This window comes from Cebus imitator, unplaced genomic scaffold, assembly GCF_001604975.1.
Source record: "Cebus imitator isolate Cc_AM_T3 unplaced genomic scaffold, Cebus_imitator-1.0 Scaffold89, whole genome shotgun sequence".
Taxonomy (NCBI): Eukaryota; Metazoa; Chordata; class Mammalia; order Primates; family Cebidae; genus Cebus; species Cebus imitator.
In genome coordinates, this window is record NW_016107404.1 from 2,844,530 (window position 1) to 2,867,794 (window position 23,265).

Consider the following 23,265-nt stretch of genomic DNA (forward strand, 5'->3'; position numbering starts at 1 on the left):
TGGAAGTCTTACTCTGTCACCAGGCTGGAGTGCACCTACTGGATTCAAGTGATTTTCCCGCCTCAGCCTCCCGAGTAGCTGGGACTAAAGGCATCCGCCACCACACCCAGCTAATTTTTGTATTTTTAGTAGAAGCGGGACTTCACCATGTTGGCCAGGATGGTCTTGATCTCTTGACCTTGTGATCCACCCACCTCGGCCTCCCAAAGTGCTGGATACAGGTGTGAGTCACCACGCCCAGCCTCATTCATGTTTTTATTTGTTTTTTAACTGGGGGAGGGGAAGAAGAAAAGCCTCCTGTAATTATCACGTGGTTGATTCTGTGTGGCATTAGCAGGGAAAGGATTCTGTGTGTGTGGATGTGGTCAGAGGATGCGTGTTGGGGCCCCTGCCACTGCTCCTCATGTAACTTAAGTAGTTTAAGACAGTTTCTCTAAGTGCTGGCTTTCCCACCATGATGTGGCATGATGAGTTAGATGTGACGTGATTAGTTAGATGTGGCATGAAGCCTGCCACATCTAACTCATTTTGGGGGAAGTACCAAATGTGCTAATGTATTTCAAAGTGCTCTATAATGGTGACACACTTAGCACATAGATTAGTGAGGGATTTGAGGCAATGTGTGTCATATTTTATGCAAATTAATAATGAAAGGAAATTCAGGGGAAGAGAGTGTGGGTAAAAGGAAGAAATCCACATACAGTAAAGTTTGCAAGTGATAAAAAGTCAATAGTTAAAAACAAAAACATGGAGGAACTAATATCTTTGTGTTCTTGCCAATAATTTGAATGCTGAGGTCTGTTTCTTTCAAAACTCTATTTTGTGAAAAAAAGTTACAGAAAAGAAACCACCTAAATCTCAGGTGAATACATTGTTCTTCATTGAGAAATTTTATATTTAGAAATTGTAATGACAAGTTTTTTCCTCATCTTGAAAGTAGTGGGTATAACAATTTTCTCCTTTAGGGTTTCTCTTCATTTTACTAATTGTTTGCTGGACATGGTAAAATATTTGGGGGGATGCAAGTCAGATATATTAAAAGTGTTTCCAGCATGACACCTTGCATTATTCCCATCTAGCCAAAACCCCTAAATAAACTCTGGTAACTATACTTTTCCTAGGGAGGAAGAATACATGAGCCACTAATTCATTTGGGGAAATGGAATGATTCAGATCTTAAGCACATCTTAGACAAATGGAAACCATAACTCTAAGAACTGGAACAAGACAAGGATGTTCAGTCTCACTACTTCTATTCAACATAGTATTGGAAGTCTTAGCTAGACCTATCAACAAGAGAAAGAAAGAAAAGGCATCCAAATTGGAAAAGAGGAAGTCAACTTATCTCTGTTCACTGATACCATGATTACATACCTAAAAAACCCTAAATACTCCTCTAGAAGACTTCTAGGACTAATTAGTGACTTTAGTAAAGTCTCAGGATACAAAATCAACATATAAAAATCAGTAGCATTTTTAATACACCAACAATGAGATATCTGAGAACCAAATCAGAAACTTAATGCCATTTAAAATAGCCACACAAAAAATACCTAGATATAATATTTAACCAAGGAGGTGAAAGATATCTACACAGAGAGCCACAAAACAGTGATGCTTTAATTTCTTTAAATTGTAGATGACACCAATAAATGGGAAAAAATTCCATGCACATGGATTGGAAGAATCAATATTGTTAAAATAACCATATTCCCAAAGCAATATATAGACTAAATGTAATTCCTAACAAATTACTAACATCATTTTCCACAGAATTAAAATACAAAATCCTAAAGTTTACATAGAACCAAGAGAAAGCCCGAATAGCCAAAGTACCCCTAAGGAAAAGAACAAAGCTGGAGGCATCACATTGCCTGACTTCAAATTGTACTACAAGGCTGTGGTAACTAAAACAGCATGATACTGATACAAAAATAGACACAGATCGATGGAATAGAATAGAGAACCCCCAGATAAAGCCACATGCCTACATCCAGCTTATATTCAATAAAGCCAACAAAAATAGCAATGCAGAAACAAAAATAACAATGCAGAAACACCCTATTCAATAAATGGTACTGGGTAACTAGCTAGCCATATGCAAAAGAATGAAACTGGATCCCTATTTGTCATCACATACAAAAATTAACTCAAGATGAATTAAAAACCTAAACATAAGACCTAAAACTATAAAAATCCTAGAAGAAAGCCTAGAAAAACTTTTCTGAACATCAGCCTAGACAAAGAATTTTTAATGAAGACCCCAAAAGCATATGCAACAAAACAAAAATAGACAAATGAGACTTAATCAAACCAAAATGTTTCTGCATAGCAAAGAAATAATCAACAGGATTAACAGACAACCTACAGAATGGGAGAAATTATTTACAAATTATGCCTGTGAAAATGGATTAATATCTAGAATTTATAAAGAACTCAGACAACTCAAGAAAACAAAGAGCCCCATTAAAAACTGGACAAAAGCAGATATTTCTCAAAAGAAGAAATACAAGTGGTCAACAAATACATTAAAAATTCTGAACATCAAGAATCATAAGAGAAATGTAAATTTAAACCACACTGAGATGCCATCTTATACCAGTCAGAATGGCTATTATTTAAAAGTCAGTGTGGAGCCCACAGAAGCTCCTGCTTGCACCAAACGCAGATTGGGCAGCAGCAGGGACATGGTCCAGGGACCCGAGGAGATCAGGCATAGACCCTCTGAGAAAGTGAACTATTCCTGCAGGACCCAAGAAATTCCTCCAAAACTGTGAGTGTCTCAGCTGCAGAAGTGGGAAAAAGAGACTCTCCTCTCCTGAACACACATCGCCACTGGAGAAGCTGAAGGCACTGGTATCCACGGATGAGAGATCCATAAACAGTCCACATCACAGGACTTTGTGCAGGCAACCCCCAGTACCAGTCCAGAGCCTGATAGACTATCTGGGTTGTTAGACCCAGAAGAGAGACAACAATCACTGCTCTTGGTTCACAGGAAGCCATGCCCACAGGAAAAGGGGGAGAGTACCACATCAAGGGAACACCCTGTGGGACAAAAAAATCTGAACAACAGACTTCAACCTTAGGTTTTCCCTCTGACAGAGCCTACCCAAATGAGAAGGAAAGAGAAAACCAATCCTGGCAATATGACCAAAAAAAGACTCTTCAACACCCCCAAAAAGTCACACTAGTTCACCAGCAATAGATCGAAACCCAGAAGAGGTCCCTGATTTACCTGAAAAAGAATTTAGGAGGTTAGTCATTAGGCTAATCAAGGAGGGACCAGAGAAAGGTGAAGCCCAGTGCAAGGGAATCCAAAAAATGGTACAAGAAGTGGAGGAGAAATATTTAAGGAAACAGATCACTTAAAGAAAAAAACAATAGAAAATTCAGGAAATGCTGGACACACTTTTAGAAATGAGAAATACTCTGGGAAGTCTCAGCAATAGAATTGAACAAGTAGAAGAAAGAAATTCAGAGCTGGAAGACAAGCTCTTCAAATTAACCCAATCCAACAAAGACAAAGAAAAAAGAGTAAGAAAATATGAACAAAGCCTCCAAGAAGTCTGGGATTATGTTAAAACACCAAACCTAAGAATAATTGGTGTTTCTGAGGAAGAAAAGTATTCTAAAAGCTTGGAAAACATATTTGGAAGAATAATTGAGGGAAACCTCCCAGCCTTGCTAGAGATCTAGACGTGCAAATACAAGAAGCACCAAGAATACCTGGGAAATTCATCGCAAGAAGATCTTTACCTAGGCACACTGTCATCAGGTTATCCAGTTAACACAAAGGAAACAATCTTAAGAGCTGTGAGACAGAAGCACCAGGTAATCTATAAAGGAAAACCTATCAGATTAACTGCAGATTTCTCAACAGAAAACCCACAAGTTAGAAGGGATTGGGGCCCTATCTTCAGCCTTCTCAAGCAAAACAATTATCAGCCAAGAATTTTGTATCCACTGATACATGTCAGCATCATATATGAAGAAAAGATAGTCTTTTTCAGACAAACAAATGCTGAAAGAATTCGCCATTACCAAGCCACCGCCTGCAAGAACTGCTAAAAGGAGCTCTAAATCTTGAAACAAATTCTGAAAACACATCAAAACAGAACCTCTTTAAAGCATAAATCACACAGAATCTATAAAACAAAATACAAGTTAAAAAGCAAAAACAAACAAAATTACACAGGAAACAAAGAGGACAAGGAATGCAGTGGTACCTCACATGTCAATACCAACATTAACTGTAAATGGCCTAAATTCTCCACTTAAAAGATACAGAACCACAAAATGGATAACAACTCACCAACCAACTATCTGCTGCCTTCAGGAGATTCATCTAGCACAAAAGTACTCACATAAATTTAACGTAAAGGAGTGGAAAAAGGCATTTCACACAAATGGACACCAAAAGCAAAAAGGGGTAGCTATTCTTATATCAGGCAAAACAAACTTTAAAGCAATAGCAGTTAAAAGAGACAAAGAAGAACATTTTATAATGGTAAAGGCCTTGTCCAACAGCAAAATATTACATTCCTAAACATATATACATCTAACACTGGAGATCCCAAATTTATAGAACAATTACCAATAAACCTAAGAAATGAGATAGACAGCAACACAATAATAGTGGGGGACTTCAGTACTCCACTGACAGCACTAGGCAGTTCATCAAGACAGAAAGTCAACAAAGAAACAATGAATAGCCTTTATCTTGGAACAAATGGACTTAACAAATGCACATAGAACATTTCATCCAACAACCACAGAATACACATTCTATTCAATAGTGCATGGAAGTTTCTTCAAGATAGACCATAAGGTAGGCCATAAAATGAGCTTCAATAAATTTAAGAAAATTGAAATTAAACACTCTCTCAGACCACAGTGGAATAAAACTAAAACCAACTTCAAAACGAACCTTCACAACCGTGAAAGTGCAAATATATGGAAATTAAATAACCTACTCCTGAATGAACACTAGGTCAAAAACAATATAGAAATCAAAAAATTCTTTGAGGTAAACAACAATAATGAAACAGCCTATCAAAACCGCTGGGATACGGCTAAGGCAGTGCTAAGAGGAAAGTTCATAGCCCTAAATGCCTACATCAAAAAGGCTGAAAGAGAACAAACTGACACTCTAGAGTCATACCTCAAGGAACTAGAGAAACAAGAACAAACCAAACCCAAACCCAGCAGACGAAAGTAAATAACCAACATCAGAGCAGAACTAAATTAAATTGATACAAAAAAACACAAAAGATAAATGAAACAAAAAGCTGGCTCTTTGAAAAGATAAATAAAATAAACCACTGGCAATATTAGCCAAGAAAACAAGAGGAAAAAATCCAAGAAACCCCACTAAGAAATGAAACAGGAGATAATACAACTGATATCACGGAAGTATAAAACATCATTGAGGACTACTATGAACACCCTACACATGTAAACTAGAAAACCTAGAAGAGATGAATCAATTCTAGGAAAAATAAACCCTCTTTGCTTAAATCAGGAAGAATTAGATACCCCGAACAGACCAATAACAAGCTGGGAGATAGAAATGGTAATTTTAAAATTACAAACAGAAAATAAGTCCAGGACCAGACAGATTCACAGGAGAATTCTACCAGATATTCAAAGAATTGGTACCAATCCTTTGACACTATTCCACAAAATAGAGAAAGAAGGAACCCTCCCTAATTCATCCTATGAAGCCAGCATCACCCTAATACCAAAACCAGCAAAGGACATAAGCAGAAAACTACAGAGCAATATCCTTGATGAACATAGATGTTAAAATCCTTAACAAAATACTTGCAAACCGAATCCAACAACATATCAAAAAGATAATCCACCATGATCAAGTGGGTTTTATACCAGGGATGCAGGGATGGTTTAATATATGCAAGTCAATAAATGTGATATCCCACATAAATGGAATTAAAAACAGAAAATGCATGATCATCTCAATACATGCAGAGAAAACATTTGACAAAATCTAGCATCCCTTTATGATTAAAACTCTTGGCAAAATCGGCATAGAAGGGACATAGCTTAATGTAATTAAAGCCATCTATGACAAACCCAGAGCTAACATAATACTGAATGGGGAAAAGTTGTAAGCATTTACTGTAAGAAGTGGAACAAGACAAGGATGCCCAGACAAGGGTGGCTGATGAGTATGACTGTGAACACCAGGGTAGGGCCAATGTGAACAGCTGTGACCACCTGGACTTGCCCTGATGAGCATGCCTCTAATACTTTGGCTGTGCCCAATGAACATGGATGTGAACACCCAGGTTGGCCCTGACAAGAACCACTGTGAATATCTAGGCGGACCCCTATAAGGACAGCTAGAAATCCCTGGGCTTGCCTCTGTGAGAACTGCTTTGTTGATGTGAATTTAAATTAGTTCAGACTATGGAAAACAGTGTGGACGTATCTCAAAGAACTGGAAATAAAACCATTTGAATCAGCAATCCCACTACTGGATATCTACCCAAAGGATACCTGCCGTCATATGTTATTGCAACACTACTTACAATAGCAAAGTCATAAAAACAGCCTAAGTGTCCACCAACAGTTGATTGGATAAAGAAAATGTGACAGGCCAAGTGCAGTGGCTCATGCCTATAATCCCAGCACTTTGGGAGTCTGAGATGGGTAGATCACTTGAAGTCAGGAGTTTGAGACCAGCCTGGCCAACATGGTGAAATCCCATCTTTACTAAAAATACAAAATTAGCCAAGCATGGTGGTGGGCACCTGTAATCCCAGCTACTCAGGAGGCTGAAGCAGTGAATCACTGGAATCCAGGAGGTGGAGGTTGCAGTGAGCCAAGATTGTGCCACTGCACTCCAGGTAGGGCAACAGAATGAAACTCCATCCTAAAAAAGAGACAAAAAGAAAAAAAAGAAAAAAGAAATTGTGGTATATAAGTACCATGAATAATACACAGGAATAAAAAACAATGAAATAATGTCCTTTGCAGCAACGTGGATGGAACTGGAAGCCATTATCCTAAATGAACTAACATAGATGCAGAAAATCAAATCTCATATGTTTTCACTTATACATGGAAACTAAACAAACAGTACATGGGCATAAAGACAGAGAAAATAGACTCTGGGGATGCCATAGTTGGGAAGGGATGATGGGTGAGAAATTACCTACTGGAAACAGTGTACAGTGTTTTGGTGATGGGTACACTAGAGGCCTAGTCCTCACCATTACACATGTAATACCCATGTAACCAACAAGCACATGTACCCCCAAATCTCAAATTTTTAAAAAAGAAGGACCTAGAAATAGACATTCCATTTGACCCAGCAACCCCATTACTGGGCATATATCCAAAGGATTATAAATAGTTTTATTATAGACACTTGCACATGCATGTTCATTGTAGCAAAGACCTGGAACCACCCCAAATGCCCATCCATGATAGACTGGACAAGGAAAATGTGGCACATATACACTAAGGAATACTATGCAGCCATAAAAAGCGATGAGTTTGTGTCCTTTGTAGGGACATGGATGAATCTGGAAACCATCATTCTCAACAAACTGACACAAGGACAGAAAATCAAACACTGCATGTTCTCACTCAGAGGTGGGTGTTAAACAGTGAGAACACATGGACACAGGGACGGGAGCATCACACACTGGGGTCTGCTGGGGGGGACTAGGGGAGGGACAGCGGTGGGGTGGGGAGGTTGAGGAGGGATAACATGGGGAGAAATGCCAGATATAGGTGGCAGGGGGAAGGAGGCAGCAAACCACATTGCCATGTATGTACCTATGCAACAATTCTGCATGTTTATATATCTATAGATATATAAACATATATCTATCTATAGATAGATAGATAGATAGATAGATAGATAGATAGATAGATAGATAGATATAGATAGATAGATATAGATATAAAGAAGAAGAAGATGGATCCTAAATAGGCATATCGAAGAGTGACTAAATTTCAACAGACGTCGATCTAATTCCAGCCTTCTATCTGAAGAACGAAAATTTACTTTAGTTGTTTATTTTCTGTTGTAACTGTTTCAGTAGTGGGTCGCACTCTAGCTCCGTTGATGATAGAACTAGCTTTTCCACTCAGGCATTGTCACAGCTTGCTAAAGGTTTACATTTTGGATCAAGCTTGACATACCCTCCTGTAATCCCCACCTTGCTCACACTACCTTTCACAGTGACTAAAGAAAGAGGAAACTTTTGCTTCAAAATTTTAGAGCAAGTTTGTCTATGCATTAAAATAATTTTTGGAATAAAACAATTTAGGATTAAACTATAATTTCAAAATCATCCTAAATTGGATAGAAATAAAGTAGGCCCTGCACAACCTACTCAACTGTGTGGTCAGTGTTCCAGTTCCTTTTATGTCTTCTGAATTTTGGAATCATTTACTCCCTTAATCACTTTTAATTGCTCAAAAATTTTAGTTCTACCTATAGATTATGGTGCCTGGCACGTAGTAGACATACACATTTTATGAATGTAGTCAACCACTAAAAAGTAACTGAGGTGAAAAAGGTTCAGAAATGGGAGCAATAGAGGAGTTAATTGACTTAATGTCTGATAAAAATCCATTGCTTCTGTAAACACCATAAAACATTTACCAATCTTTAAAGTTCAAATCTGTAAGTATGGATTTCACAAAACTTTCTTGATTCCAGTTTTTAGGTGAGTCATTTATTTAGATGGATGTGAGGTACACCAGTGTATTAGTCTGTTCTCATGCTGCTAATAAAGACATACCTGAAACTGGGTAATTTATAAAGAAAAAGAGGTTTAACGGACCGACAGTTTCACATGGCTGGGGAGGCCTCACAATCATGGTAGAAGGCAAAGAAGGAGCACAGATACAACTTACATGACAGCAGTCAAGAGAGCTTGTGCAAGAGAACTCTGATTTATCAAACCATACGATCTCATGAGACTTGTTCACTATCATAAGAACAGACAGGAAAGAGCTGCCCCCGTGATTCAATTCCCTCCCACTGGGTTCCTCCCACGATACGTGGGGATTATGGGAGCTATAATTCAACATTAGATTTGGGTGGGTACACAGCCAAACCATATCAAACAGAAAGACCAATTAATTGAGAACTCTGAGCCATTTTTACTTCCTCAATGGGAAACTAAGGATCTTCATGGGAACAAAGGTTTATTCCGAGTGTTAGGTACCAAGCTCTTACTTTGCAATGTCAACCTTGGAATCCTCTTGTTACCATCAGATAACAGTCATTCTTGTTTTATAGGACAATGCCAAAAGAAATAAAGAAAAAAAGAAAGAGATAGTGTACTTTATATATGGAAGGTTGGGCAATTTTTATTTTCAAGTTTGCAATAAAAAGTGCTAATTCTAGGTTACAGGAAATCCTTTAAATGATTTTCAGTGCTCTCATAGAATAAATTAATAAAAATATGGTGTTGAAATCAAAGAGAGTTAGTAATCCCTTTTGTAGTGGTCCAGCTATATAATTAATGATTAACTTTGCTAGTGAAGCCAGACGCCTTGGGTTCAAATACCAGCTCTACTTCTTAGTGGCTTCTGGAAGAAAAGCTTTAGTCACTTTAAGATTGTGTCTTCCCATCTGCAAGAGGAAAGGAGGTTATTATGTTAAAGGTGATAATGTTGTGTTTGGCAGAGCATGTTGCATAACCTAAGCAGTCAATATACATTAGCTGTTATCACTTGGAGTATTGTACTGAATGCTAACATTAATAATAAGACTACTTGACAACAATAATTCATCCTGAGGAAGATATTTTGTAACAGTACTTAGCAGAATTGTTAAAGTTGCCCAGGAAAGAGGGGATTTTGTCTCTTTTCAAGTACTTATAGAATTCTCATATGGAAGAGGAGGCCAAACTTAGACAAATAGGTAGTAGTTACTGGAAGAAAGATTTCATTATAATATGAGCAAAAATGTCAGGCAATTTGAGTTGTCCATAATGAAGCAGACTCATAGTAAACTTCTAGTCATTAGGAGCATTCAAATAGAGGTTGGATAACCATATGGCAGATATATTTTTCCTAAGTCTCGATGTACCAGTTGTTCTGGACTTATTTCTGTTCCTGGAATAACCCCCACTCTTTTCCATCTGCGGATCTTCACACATAACACATATGCTTCTTCTGCTCGAAAGACTCCCACTTCTTTCCCACACTTCATCCAACACACATTTCTTTCCTTCTGTTTGACTCTTTTTCATCCTTCATGTTTTATACTCAGCTTTCTTTGATTTATCTTTCTCTTGCATTCTTTACTTCCTATGTCATATTATCTAGTCCATCTAGTTGTAATTATTTTTTTCAACTTTTATTTTAGATATGGGGAGTATATGTGCAGGATTGTTAACATGAGTATTTTGCATCCAAGTAATGAGCATAGTGCCAAATAGGTAGTGTTTCAGCCCATGCCCCCATCCCTCCCTCTTCTCTCTAGCACTCTGCAGTGTCTGTTGTTCCTATGTGTATGTACATGAATGCTCAATGTTTAACTCCCATTTATAAGTGGGAACACGGAATATTTAGTTTCCTGTTCTTACATTAACCTGCTAAGGATTATGTCTTCTAGCTCTATCCATGTTTTTGCAAAGGACCTGATTACATTATTTTATTCTTTTTCATGACTATGTAATATTCCATGGTATATATGTACCACATTTACTTTATCCAATTCAACATTGATGGACACCTAGGTTCATTTCATGTCTTTACTATTGTGAGTAGCATGGTGATGAACATGTGAGTATCTTTTTGGTATAATGATCCTTTTCTCCCTGGTTATATGGCCAGTAAAGGTATTGCTGGGTTGAATGGTATCTTTGTTTTATGTTCTTTTGAGAAATCTCCAAACTGCTTTCCACAGTAGTTGAACTAATTTGTACTCCCATCAACAGTACATATGTTCCCTATTATCTGAAGCCTTGCCAGCACCTTTTTTTTTTCTTTTTTTACTTTTTAATAATGGCCATTCTGACTGGTGTGAGGCCAAAACAGCATGGCACTGGTCCAAAAACAGGTATATATAACAATGAAACAGAATTGGAAACTGAGAAATAAAACAACATGCAACCACCTGATCTTCTACGAGGCTGACAAAACCAAGCAATGGAGAAAGGACTCCCTATTCAGTAAAAGATGCTGGGATAACTGTCCAGCCATATGCTGAAGCATAAAACTGAACCCCTACCTTTCACCACATATAAAAATTAACTTAAGATAGATTAGAGAATTAAATGCAAGACCTCAAAGTCGAAAAATCCTTTAAGAAAATCTAGGAAATATCCTTCTCAACATTGGCTTTGGCAAATAATTTTTGGCTAAATTCCCAAAAGCAATTGTAACAAAACTAAAAATTGATGAATGGGACCTAATTAAGCTATAGGGCTTTTTCCCAGCAAAAGAAATTATTGGCCAGGTGTGATGGCTCCTGCCTGTAATCCCAGCACTTTGGGAGGCCAAGGCAGGTGGATCACCTGAGGTCAGGAGTTCAAGACTAGCCTGGTCAACATGGTGAAGTCCCATCTCTACTAAAAATACAAAAATTAGCTGAGTGTGGTGGCACACACCTGTAATCCTAGCTACTCGGGAGGCTGAGGCAGGAGAATTACTTGAACCCAGGAGGCGGAGGTTGCAGTGAGCTGAGATCCCACCATTGCACTCCAGCCTAAGTGACAGAGTGAGACTCTGTCTAAAAAAAAAATTATCAATAGAGGAAACAGATAACCTAAAGAATGGGAGAAAATAATCTCAAACTATGCAAGCAACAGAGGTCTAATATCCAGAATTTATAAGAAACTTAAACAAATCAACAAGCAAAAAATGAATACAGTAATCCCATAAAAACCGGCAAAAGACATGAACAGACACTTCTCAAAAGATGACGTTCAAGTGGCCAACAAACATATAAGAATGCTCATCCTCACTAATCATAGAGAAATGAAAATTAGTTGTAATTATTTTTTGTTTCCTTTCCAAAAAAACTGAAAACTTCAATTGCTCTAATCCCAGTGTATGGTACATAGGAGATGCTCAACAATTTTTTGTTGTATTTATGTATAAATCTTAAATGAATGATTACCGTTTCATATATTGAGCTCTAAATTTCCTTAAAACTCTCCAAAGCTATGACTCCATGAAGGGGAATGAAGACTCTTCATCCTAGCCTTTTGTTTTTGTTTTTGGAGTGAGACGGAAGAAATCCTACTGAAATATAGAAATTATATTGATACTCAGTATCATATCATTCTTTCCCCCTATTAATTAAGTTTTTTTTGTAGCACAGTCTCATTCTGTCACCCAAGCTGGAGGGCAGTGGCAAGATCTTGGCTCAATGCAACCTCTACCTCTTGAGTTCAAATGATTCTCCTGCCTCAGCCTCCTAAGTAGCTGAGACTACAGGCACATACCACCACACTTAGCTAATTTTTGTATTTTTAATAGAGATAAGGTTTCACCATGTTGGCCAGGCTGATCCTGAACTCCTGACCTCAAGCAATCTGCCTGCTTTGGCTTCCCAAAGTACTGGGATTACAGGTGTGAGCCACTGTGCCCTGCTGGGTATTATTTATTTTTGACCTAACCAGCCTCAGGCTACTCTAGTATAAAGTCACCAACTCAAATATCTGTAGGGGTAAAACATGTAATGTGATATGTAAAGTGCACCAATCACTCCATTTAAAAGTGGGGAATGGTGACATCTATGATGAACTAGAGAGTACTTTCCCTATTTAAAAGCATTCACATTTCATTGAAAGCAATAACAAAACCATGTGCAAGGGACAAAACACTTCTATGAGTCTGATGTGGTCTTTCTACCCCCAGTCTGTTACCTCTGCTCTAGGATAAAAAGATGTAGTGATTAAATTCACAGTCTCCAAACGGTAGTTTAGTTTCATATAATTTAAAAATCTATAGTTAATTTGTTAATTTTAAATTCAGCCTGTGTTTTATTTTCTTTACTGTTTAGTGAAAATGATAAGAAAATAACAATGGTAAAAAAAAAATAGAATCCGATAAACAAGCAGGAATTAGATTAAAGGGTTCTGACAAGGTAATAAAGTAGCAATGACCTAAAATTGAAAGTATATGCTTTGCCCCAATTTTTTAGAGCATCGAGTTTTTTGAAATTTGCAAATATTTGAGACAATAGTTCCTAGCAGGTGCAGAGGAAAATATTACTAGATAATTTAATTTCGTTAATAGATATTGCAGATCAGCTTTAAACGAAAACTTTGCAGTGAATTTACATTTGATGATTTCAAGAAATTGCTTAAGATTTAAATTTGTAATTTTGAGGTGATGGTTTAGTGACTGCAAGGTCACTGAAATGTGCCCTGCCATTATCATTAATTCTCCAAACCCCAATACTTGCATGCAGCAGGTCAGAATTCTTAGACGTGAAGTTTGTCTTTATCTCTTTTTCTGTTTCTTCATCTTTTTCATTCTTTTAAAAATTGGTCTGGATTTTCAAAAAGAAATGCAGAAATCTTTTCAATAATTTCCAAACTTTTTATTTTAAAACAATTTCAAATTTAAAGAAACGCTGCAAGAACAGTGCAAATAACTATTTTTCTAGAACAATTTGAGATTGGTGCTCCTTCACCCCCAGATACTTTAATATACGTTGTCGACAAATAAACATAGCTCAATACCACCATCAACTCCTTAGACTCAAGGTTCACCAGTTGTTGGAACTGTGGCCTTTATATAGCAAAAGGATCCAGTTTGGAATTACGTGCTGCATCTAGTTTTCATGGCTCTTGTCTCCTTTAGTCTGTAACAGTTTCTTAATTTTTCCTTGACTTTCATGACCACAACACTTTTGAACCTTCATGACCAATTGTCTTTAAACTATCAGTTGTTTCTTATTTTTTGAGTCAGGTTATTGTTCATCTTTGGCAATAATGTCACAGAAACGATGCTTTTTTCCCCATTTCATCACATTAGGTTGTGCATGATGACAATTTGTCCCATTTTGTAGGGAAAGATTTTGTAGGCACATACTCCATTCCTCATTAAGCTTTCTATTTATTTATGTTTACCTATGTGTTTATTTACATCAGCATAGATTAAATGGATTCCTAGTTTATTTAAGTATAATATTTTATTTTCAAATGTATTTTAATGTTTAAATACAGCCACAGGCTGATATCTGTATTCTTGGATGTGTCCTCATCATTTATTGCCAATCCCTATGCAATAAATCTGTCACGTTTCTGTCTACCTACCTACCTATCTATATCAGACAATCAAGCTATATAAGTATCGATCATTTTCCATCATCTGTCTGTCTTTCTCTATCTTCTATATATAATCTTTAGCTATGTCCAGTAATGAAAATAGTGAGACCTGATTAGCAATGATCACACCTACCACTCAGTTGTCCACTGAAAGAAGCTAGCATTTCTTGGAAAAATGGGTGTTTTCAGGAATTGGAAAAAGAAGGTACTCAATGAGGCAGAAACAAATTGTGGAACCAGACAGTAAGAAATAAGTAATGCACACATGCATTTTTATCTACATGTTATGTCTCTGTATACATTTTGGGAATTAGGAGTTTATGCCCATTTTGCTCACTTTTTTTTTTTTTTTTTTTTTTTNTTTTTTTTGAGACGGAGTCTTGCTCTGTCACCAGGCTGGAGTGCAGCGGCACAATCTTGGCTCACTGCAACATCTGCCTCCTGGGTTCAAGCAATGCTTCTGCCTCAGCCTCCAGAGTAGCTGGGACCAGAGGTGCATGCCACCATGCCCGGCTAATTTTTGTATTTTTAGCAGAGACGAGGTTTCACCATGTTGGCCAAGATGGTCTCCATCCCTTCACCTCATGATCCATCAACCTCGGCCTCCCAAAGTGCTGGGATTACAGGCGTCAGCCACCACACCCGGCCCATTTTGCTCATTCTAACCCAGCACCACCAAGTGGATTCTAGTTTCCTTCTTTTCCAATTTTTATAATTCTCCTGATGGACAGTGAGAAGCCCGACTCCCCTAATGGGATGGGTCTACTTTTATCATCAACCTTCTCTTGTGAAATCAATTGCCTGGCACTGCCCGTGTCCTGTCTCCCTGCACTGATGCCTTCTTAACCCAACTTGGGCTCTGACACCCCACATCTAGCTGCCTCAGTGCCCATGTCCTCTTCACCCTTCTAAGGCCCCACTTCCCTCACTGGGTCACTGTGGCCTCCCAACTACTAGCATCTACACTTACCTTGTTAGGACCTATTTACGGACTTTTGGATTGAATTTTTCAGGAAAAGAAGAAGAAAAAGAGAACAGAATGGTACATCTTAGAAAATAAATCCTGGAGAAATAAAAGGATATGAATGTCCTGGCCCACTAAGGAATTATAAACTATTTAGTGTGCACATACCCTTTGATGTCAACAGCATAGGGGAGTGGAATGCAAATGAGATGTGAAGACAGTGTGAGATAGTTACACTCTCAGCGAAAATACTAAACCTTTAAACACTGCTTTCCTCAAATTTTTCAAGGAAGCTCCTCTGTCTATATGTATAAAATTAATAGGTTATCCCTTTCTCCAAACAAACAGAAAAAGTCATGGCTCATTTGTTTAGAGTTTGGATCCTTGACACTGCATTTGCTTCTAGGTTGCTTGTGATCATATTTAGAATGGTATTGTGAGCGACACTGCTGCTATGAAAATTTAAATTTTATTTATTTCTTGCTTTTGTGATTAACCTGTCAACCTTAATATCCATGAGACCATAGTGTAGAGGGCTTTGTATTTATTATCCCTCTAAAATGCAGTATGCAGAAATGTTCTCTAAACCTCTCTCTGGCCTAAAATCCCAGGGAAATCTTGTGATGATAGATTCGTTTATAGGCTGGCTGTGGTTTTTGCCTTCCACAGAATCTAAAACGCCTAAATGTCTCTGGTATAGATTATATTTTTTGTCTGGATTCAAAATATGTTAAAATTAATTTGAAAACTTATCAAAATGTCCTCATGAAATCGCCAAACTATATCAAGCAAAAGACAACTTAAAGATACTATACAATATATGCCCCTTAACTGAAGGTAGATGTGTTGGTATAGTTGATCTCAGTCACTGAATTCTCATGAAGTTGCCATAGAAAATGAATAGAAGTTCCTAAAAGTAGCCATGGGGCATCAGGCCTACTCAGATGAATACTTTCCTTAAAGAATACCTATAGGCTCAAATACAAAACTGATAATCCACACCATTAATTTTTTAACCTTAATTCTTTCTAGTCTACATTTCAAATGAGAAACATAAAAAAAAGATGATACCTTGTATCCAGGATCTTTAAAGAACAGGCTCTAATTTTGAAATAATTCAGAGATGAGGCTAGAGTAGTAACACATCTTGTATTTCCGTAGCACTTATATTTTTTGCAACACATTTTCTGTAATTCCTTATTTGCTCCTCAGAAGAGCACAATAATTATTGAAAAAAAAATCCTAGCCTTCTGTTTATCTTGAGATTCAAATCCTTGTCCCCTGCTCTGCCTCACAATTGGATATATGACTTTGGACAAGTTATGCTAACTTTCTGTATCCAGAGAATACAAAAAAAAGGGTTGAATCAGATCACAGGACCTTAGGATGACTTTGGCAGTCTGGTTAAACCTGCAGCCTTTTTAAGAATAATGTTTTAAAATTCATCATGTAAAATAAAATAAAATGGATTGAAATATATTGAAATTCAGTTATCAAAGTATTAAAAAAGCAAAATTGGCTGGGCGTTGTACTCACGCCTATAATCCCAGCACTTTGGGAGGCCATGGAAGGTGGATCATGAGACCAAGAAATCTAGACCATCCTGGCCTACATGGTAAAACCCCGTCTCTACTAAAAATACAAAAATTAGCTGGGCATGGTGGCATGTACCTTTAGTCCCAGCTACTTGGGAGGCTAAGCCAAGATAATTGCTTGAGTCCAGGAGGTGGTGGTTGCAGTGAGCCAAGATCACACCACTGCACTCTAGCCTGGTAAGAGAGTGAGACTCCATCGCAAAAAAAGAAAAAAAGGCAAATTTATGATATGGTTATATGTGTGTCTCTTTCTTATAGCATTAAATAAAAGGTCTAGTGATAAATCTATAACTAATTTTAATGTAGCAATGAATATAAATAGCACTTTAAGATATCTGTAACAACTCTAATAAGATTTTTAAATATCCATAATTTCTATTGGTGACAAAATCACAGGTACTTTTAATAACACTATGGTTCATTCCCTACATTTGTCATTAATGGAAATGCTAAATTTTAATAACAAGCCAGAAAATATAAAAATATGATCTCTTTTTCTCCCATTCAGATTTACAAATGCCCTGAATTCTATTCATTAGGTGATTTTCCAAAGAAATTTTCCAATAAAAATATTCCAGGACTTTTGAAACACTCCTGCTGGATAGGTAGGGTGGCATACATCTAAATCTACTCTCCTCAAAGTGCAGTCCATGGACTGGCTGCATCAGCATCACCCACCTGGGAGCTTCTTGGACATGCAGAATCTCAGCCCCCACCTCAGATCTACTGAATCATAATCTGTATGTTTGCAAGACCCCCAGCTGATTTGGAGTACGCATTAGTGTCTGAGAAGCGTTGTTTCAGATTAAGTTGTTCAGACTGTATGGGGGCTTTTCAAGCTGTGATCAAACTGAGTGCCTCAGGATTCCCTGGCTGTATAGTGAACTTCCATTTTTAAAAACTTACCCTGATATCCAAAGTCTAAGAAGTTAGTGACAGGCCTACCAGCAAGGAGACAGCACTTTTGGACATACAATGGAGCTTTTAATAGCAAATGTAGATTAGGTGTTATTTAAGGATTGGTAATTCATGGGGTTTGGATTGCTTTGGTGAACTGAAGATCCCCAGGTAGATAGTTTGATTTGGCAGAAGCAAATTGTTTCTGAAAAGTGGGAGAGGAAAGAGAAGTCTGACCACAAAACTATATAGAAACGCAGTTGTTAAGTTTCACATTATTAAGTATAGGCAAAATTTGTTCCTGCGGTTTGGTTTGAGCACCATAACTATTTGCATATCATAGTTAATGTTCTTGTGAATATGTGTTTTTCGTGGCTCTGGAACCAATTATGTAGGTCTATCAAATATTAAGCAGTTAGTGTTTTTCAAACGGAATCATATCTACATGGGGAGGAAAAGCATCTCCTAAAGTACTTAAAGTGAAATTCTCTAATAGAAATTTCAGGCCAGGCACAATGGCTCACGCCTGTAATCCCAGCACTTTGGGAGGCTGAGGGGGGTGGATCACAAGGTCAGGAGTTCAAGAACGGGCTGGCCAAGATGGTGAAATCCTGACTCTACTAAAAATACAAAAATTAGGCATGGTGACGGGCAACTGTAATCCCAGCTACTCAGAGGCTGAGGCAGAGAATTGCTTGAACCTGGGAGGCAGAGGTTACAGTGAGCCGAGATCACACCACTGCAGCACTCCAGCCTGGTGACACAGTGAGACTCCATCTCAAAAAAAAAAAAAAAAAAAAAAAAAAGCAAAACCCCAAAAAAAAAAAAAAAAAAAAAAAAAAATTCAATGCAGTATGTGTTTTTGAGCATCTATTTTTCATTGAGTGATAGAAATTTAGGTATCAACAAGACACTGTTCCTACCATAAACGAACATCCAATTTATTTGGGAACTGAGTAAAAAAAAAACAATCATTGGCTATAACAGTGTAAGTTCTTTGATAGAAGCAGACACCCAAGACATTAAGTACTATGGAGGACTGCATGGGACTTGAAGTTCCTTTTTACTCCTTCACTTATTGACTCAATTATGTCTTTGTTGGTTCATTCTCAGGTTCATTTATTCAACAATATTTATAGGCCATGACCCATGTCACACACCAGTCTTTATGACTGAGCATAGAATGCTGACATTGGAAGGGCTAAGATAGGCATAGATTGAAATTATTTTGAATTTTATTTACCCCATTTAGAACATTGTGTCTTATCCAATAGGAAAGTGGGAAACTCTAAAGGAGTTTTAAGGAATGAAGTAACCAATCAGGTTTAATTTTAATATAATCATGATTGGGACAGTCATGAGAGGTAACCCAAAAGAAGGTTTCAGATTATTTCATGGTTTTAAGCCTGGAAAAATCATTCTTCTCTGCATTTAGAGATCTTTTACATACCAAAAAATTTCTCATTTTTTTATTAATAATATTTACAGTCAGTCAAATACTTAGCTTGTGTTGAAATATTATAGTATGACACGCCTTCTATGGTCAGGTTTAAAAAAAATCTTTGGTTCAGCAGTAAAACTAACATTTTTTTTCTACCATTATTTTGCAGCTTTGGACACTTGTCTTGATCTTATGGCCTGTCATTATTTTCATAATTTTGGCTATTACCCGGACCAAATTTCCTCCAACTGCAAAACCAACTTGTAAGTAAATGAAATTTGTTTATTTCTCTAATTTTTGGATTCTAGTTAAAATTTATTTTGGTACCACTTTAATGTTTCATTTCAAAATTTTGGGGTTTTTTTGTTTTTTTTTTGTATAACATTTTCACTTGGAAGGATTAATATAAAGAATTTGTGTGTTTTTTATCCCAGATTTTCAAGTTAGTCAGAAAGTTGAGTTTGATTTATCTAGAAAAATATGAAGCTTGTAGAAGCCGGAAGATATGTTAACCTTTATAGAATTTTGACCCATTTATTATTAACTTAATAAATCTCACTATGATATGCACAATATAAACAAGCAGCAATCTCATGCAAGATCATTCTTTACTTTTGTAATGGAAATCACAGTCTTGTATTTGATCAGCTGAACAAATGAACATCCAGAGTAGTATAAAAATCTCTTCTCTCTCTTTAGGGCTGATATCCGAGTGGTGTAAGTGTGTCAACACATTTAGTTCAAGAGAAGATTCTTCTCTAATTAGTGTTGTTTTAGTTACATTTAGTAACTGTCAAGTTATAAAATGGGCAGAATGCCTGATACTTCATTATTATTATTTTCTTTGGATCCAGAATGAAAATGTAGAAAGGACTCAGAAAAGTCCTCAGAGGGGGACAAGTGTTTTAACCCCAGTGGTTTGACGAACGCTGTTTTCATTTTTGTTTTCTCCCTGTGAAGCCAGTTTTCTTAAAAGAGGAGGAAAAGTCAAATCAGGTGTTTCTTGCTTCACAAAGCAGCCATCTCCCGAAAAGTTTCTCATAAATCAAATTTTTAAATTAGGTTGTATTTCACATAAATTACAGTAATTTGCTATGTAAAAGAACACAATACCAAGTCATTTTGTAAAAAGAGATAAAGCTAGTGACATTTAAAAATAATTGCAATGTTTTTGAATCACCTAGTTCTAAGAAATCAGATAAGAACCGTGGCAGAATTTACATGAATCGTGCCCAATAGGATAATTCAAAAGAAAATGTCAACTCAGTTAGTGTAGAGCATTTAAACTCTTGGTACTAGAAGAAATAATTCCTTACATTTAAATAGTACCTTATTTCTAAAGGATTTTTTCTCAAGTCATTTGAATTATTGATGAGATTTTATTAGGCTGTTCATAAAAACAGCATAATCTTGCTCTCTTCATATTATGTGTATATTATTTATAGCAGACTGACTCCATTGTATACTGTTGGAGTTTATATATTTGTGCATATCTTAAGTAGCATGGGCCTCAGAAATAATTCATTTATGTATTTGTACCTATCTTAAGTAGCATGGGCTTTAGAAATAGCACATAAGTAGGATAAATACTCTTAAATATTCTGATTTAATATGCTAACTATCAATTTGCTAACAATAGTGAAGGGAGTATTTTAATAGCTCCTTTCAACAACCTATTTTCACCAATTTTTTGTTTTTAAGGACTTTTCAGTTACATAATGTTCCTCTTGTAAAACTTCCAAGAGAGAAATATAGGGTCTTTGAATGAGCAGTCTTAAACTAATTGGTGTTACCTGATGGCATTAGAGATTCATGGAGAAAATTGTGGAAAACTCTTATAGTTTTACTAAATTAAGAAGAAAAAAATACTAGAGAAATGATGTGACATGTGCTTCTTAGGCTTTAATCTAAAGGGCTTTGAAAAAACATTATACCTGAGAGGAGATGAATAACTACTTTTTCCTATGTACCTATCATCATACTCTCATAACTAGCCAATGAAGCGATCATCTTTCTGTTTGTGGGTAAGTCAGTACGAAGTCATAGCGTGGTTCAAACACTGAAATGATGTTTGCTAGCCTCTTAGACCTTATCAGACTCAGTCTAAAAAATAATTTTTTGGTTCGTTATTACAAGTGGAAGTGACCCTCTCACTTTACAAATGAGAAACCTGCAACACAGGCAGATTACAGTTTGCCAAAATTCAATTATGTGGGATAGTAAAGAAAGGTGTTGAAAACAACTACTTTGTTTATGAGATTTACCGTATCTTACCCTTTTACACAAAAATTCTTTCTGAGTCTAGAAACTCCTATTTAGGAAAATAAGAGCCAAGGAAAAAATATGCCCAAAGTTTCAATACATTCTGTAATCAATAGAATATAAAATGTAATTAATTTGGCGAATGTGAGACTGGTGTTACTTTTTTCCCCCTCTTTTGTGGTAGAAAGAGAATAACTTTGAGATGACAGTTTTGATTTAGAGGTTTTTATCCTGTTTTAAAAGTTGCTTTTGTTTTTCTTTGTTTCTCACATATGTCTTTTATGCTGAAAGATTAGAACTGGCTAATAATTCATCATCATCATAAAAATATTTCTCGATCTCATACTGTGTACCAGGCACTTAATAAGGTGGGGACTGTATTATTCATCTCACAGTTAAGAAAACGAATGCCCAGAAAACTTAAGTAACTTGACCAAGATGGCACAGTTAACAAGTGGTGGTGTCAGGATTTGAAACCAAACAGTCTGGCTCCAGAATCTGGTTTTAAGCTCATGAACTCACATTTCTTACATCTAGTAGTCAGTACTAATTTTTCATGTTGAATCATTTACCTTTTGTAAAAGTGAACTAAAAATTAGAAACTAGGAATAGAAACACCCCTGCTTTGTCTCAATTATGAAATCAAGAAATATGGGGGGCAGGTGCATTCCAATGTATGTATTAGAGTTTTATTAACCATTAGTATTCAATGCTACCTCTGTCCAACTAATTTTGCATGAATCATTGTAGCTGAACTATCATAGAAATGAGTTCCTGTTTAATAGAGTTAAAATCTTTTGTGGGCTACAGTGCTAGCTGGGCAATAGAGAAGTGAAGATGAAACTCAGCCAGAGTGAGAACAGAAGTTGTAATACCCTGGGCACATTCTGTCCCCAGAAGAGCCAGGCAGGTCTATAGGACTTGATAAATCATTTAGAATAAATATAATTAGCGACTTAAAAGATTCCCTTCATAGTCTTTATGATGGTTGGGCATCTAGAGAAGTCTGCATTTTTGATGAGAAGGAACCAGCCGCAACACCTGACACCCTGGGTGCTGGTCCAGATAACATACATATTCTTGACATCACCTGACTTCACTCACTCCCTTTTGTGTTGCAACAAACAGCTTAGGTAACTAGCCTCTGCAGATAATAAATCCCAGGTAAAGAAAACCTTTTAAGCCTGGCAGGCAGGCCCTAATTCTTCTCATTCAAACAGGGAAGAAATGAGCTGAAGTGCCAAGTTTGAAGTAGTTTCAATCTCTTATAATCTCCACATGCAGCAGCTTGTCAAGAGGCAAATTTTAAAACCAAAAAAAAAAAAAAAAAAAATACAAAAAAAAAAAAAAAAAAAAAAAAAAAAAACCCTGCTTAGGAACAAGGGCAAACAAAACAGCACAAATCTCCACAAGACACACTTAGACTAAGCCAAGCTGCAATGTGCAGCAAGTTTATTTTGTCTCCTTTTAATACATACATACCCATGGAAGTCCAGAGAAGCAGTCCCTAATTACTGTACAACTGTTTTTCAAGTATAGTAAAACCCTGACAGAATGAGATAAGTAGACTCCAAAAAATGGTAGTCATGTCAAACAAGGAGTCATACTTTAGTGAAGTTAATGAAAAACAATGTTTTTCAATTGTTCCCTAAATATCTTTAAAAGTACAATGGAAATCATACTGTGCAAATATGACCGTACATTACATTAAGCCCTAACTGTCTCAAGGCTGTCACTTTCTGACACCACCGGACCCTCTGGGCATAAGAAATTCAGCTCATCCCACACTTGAAAATCAGGGCTGGTTGAGAGGCAGGAGCCAACCAC

At 36.7% G+C, this 23,265-nt stretch overlaps 1 protein-coding gene across 1 annotated transcript in view; it reads left to right on the forward strand.

Moving 5' to 3' along the window:
• ABCA12 (ATP binding cassette subfamily A member 12) overlaps positions 1 to 23,265 on the forward strand; it is a 192,855-nt gene that overhangs the window by 1,538 nt on the left and 168,052 nt on the right. The window contains exon 2 of the mRNA XM_017534981.2: positions 19,346 to 19,439. Coding sequence (XP_017390470.1) covers positions 19,346 to 19,439 — 94 coding nt within the window. The remainder of the gene's footprint in view (positions 1 to 19,345; positions 19,440 to 23,265) is intronic.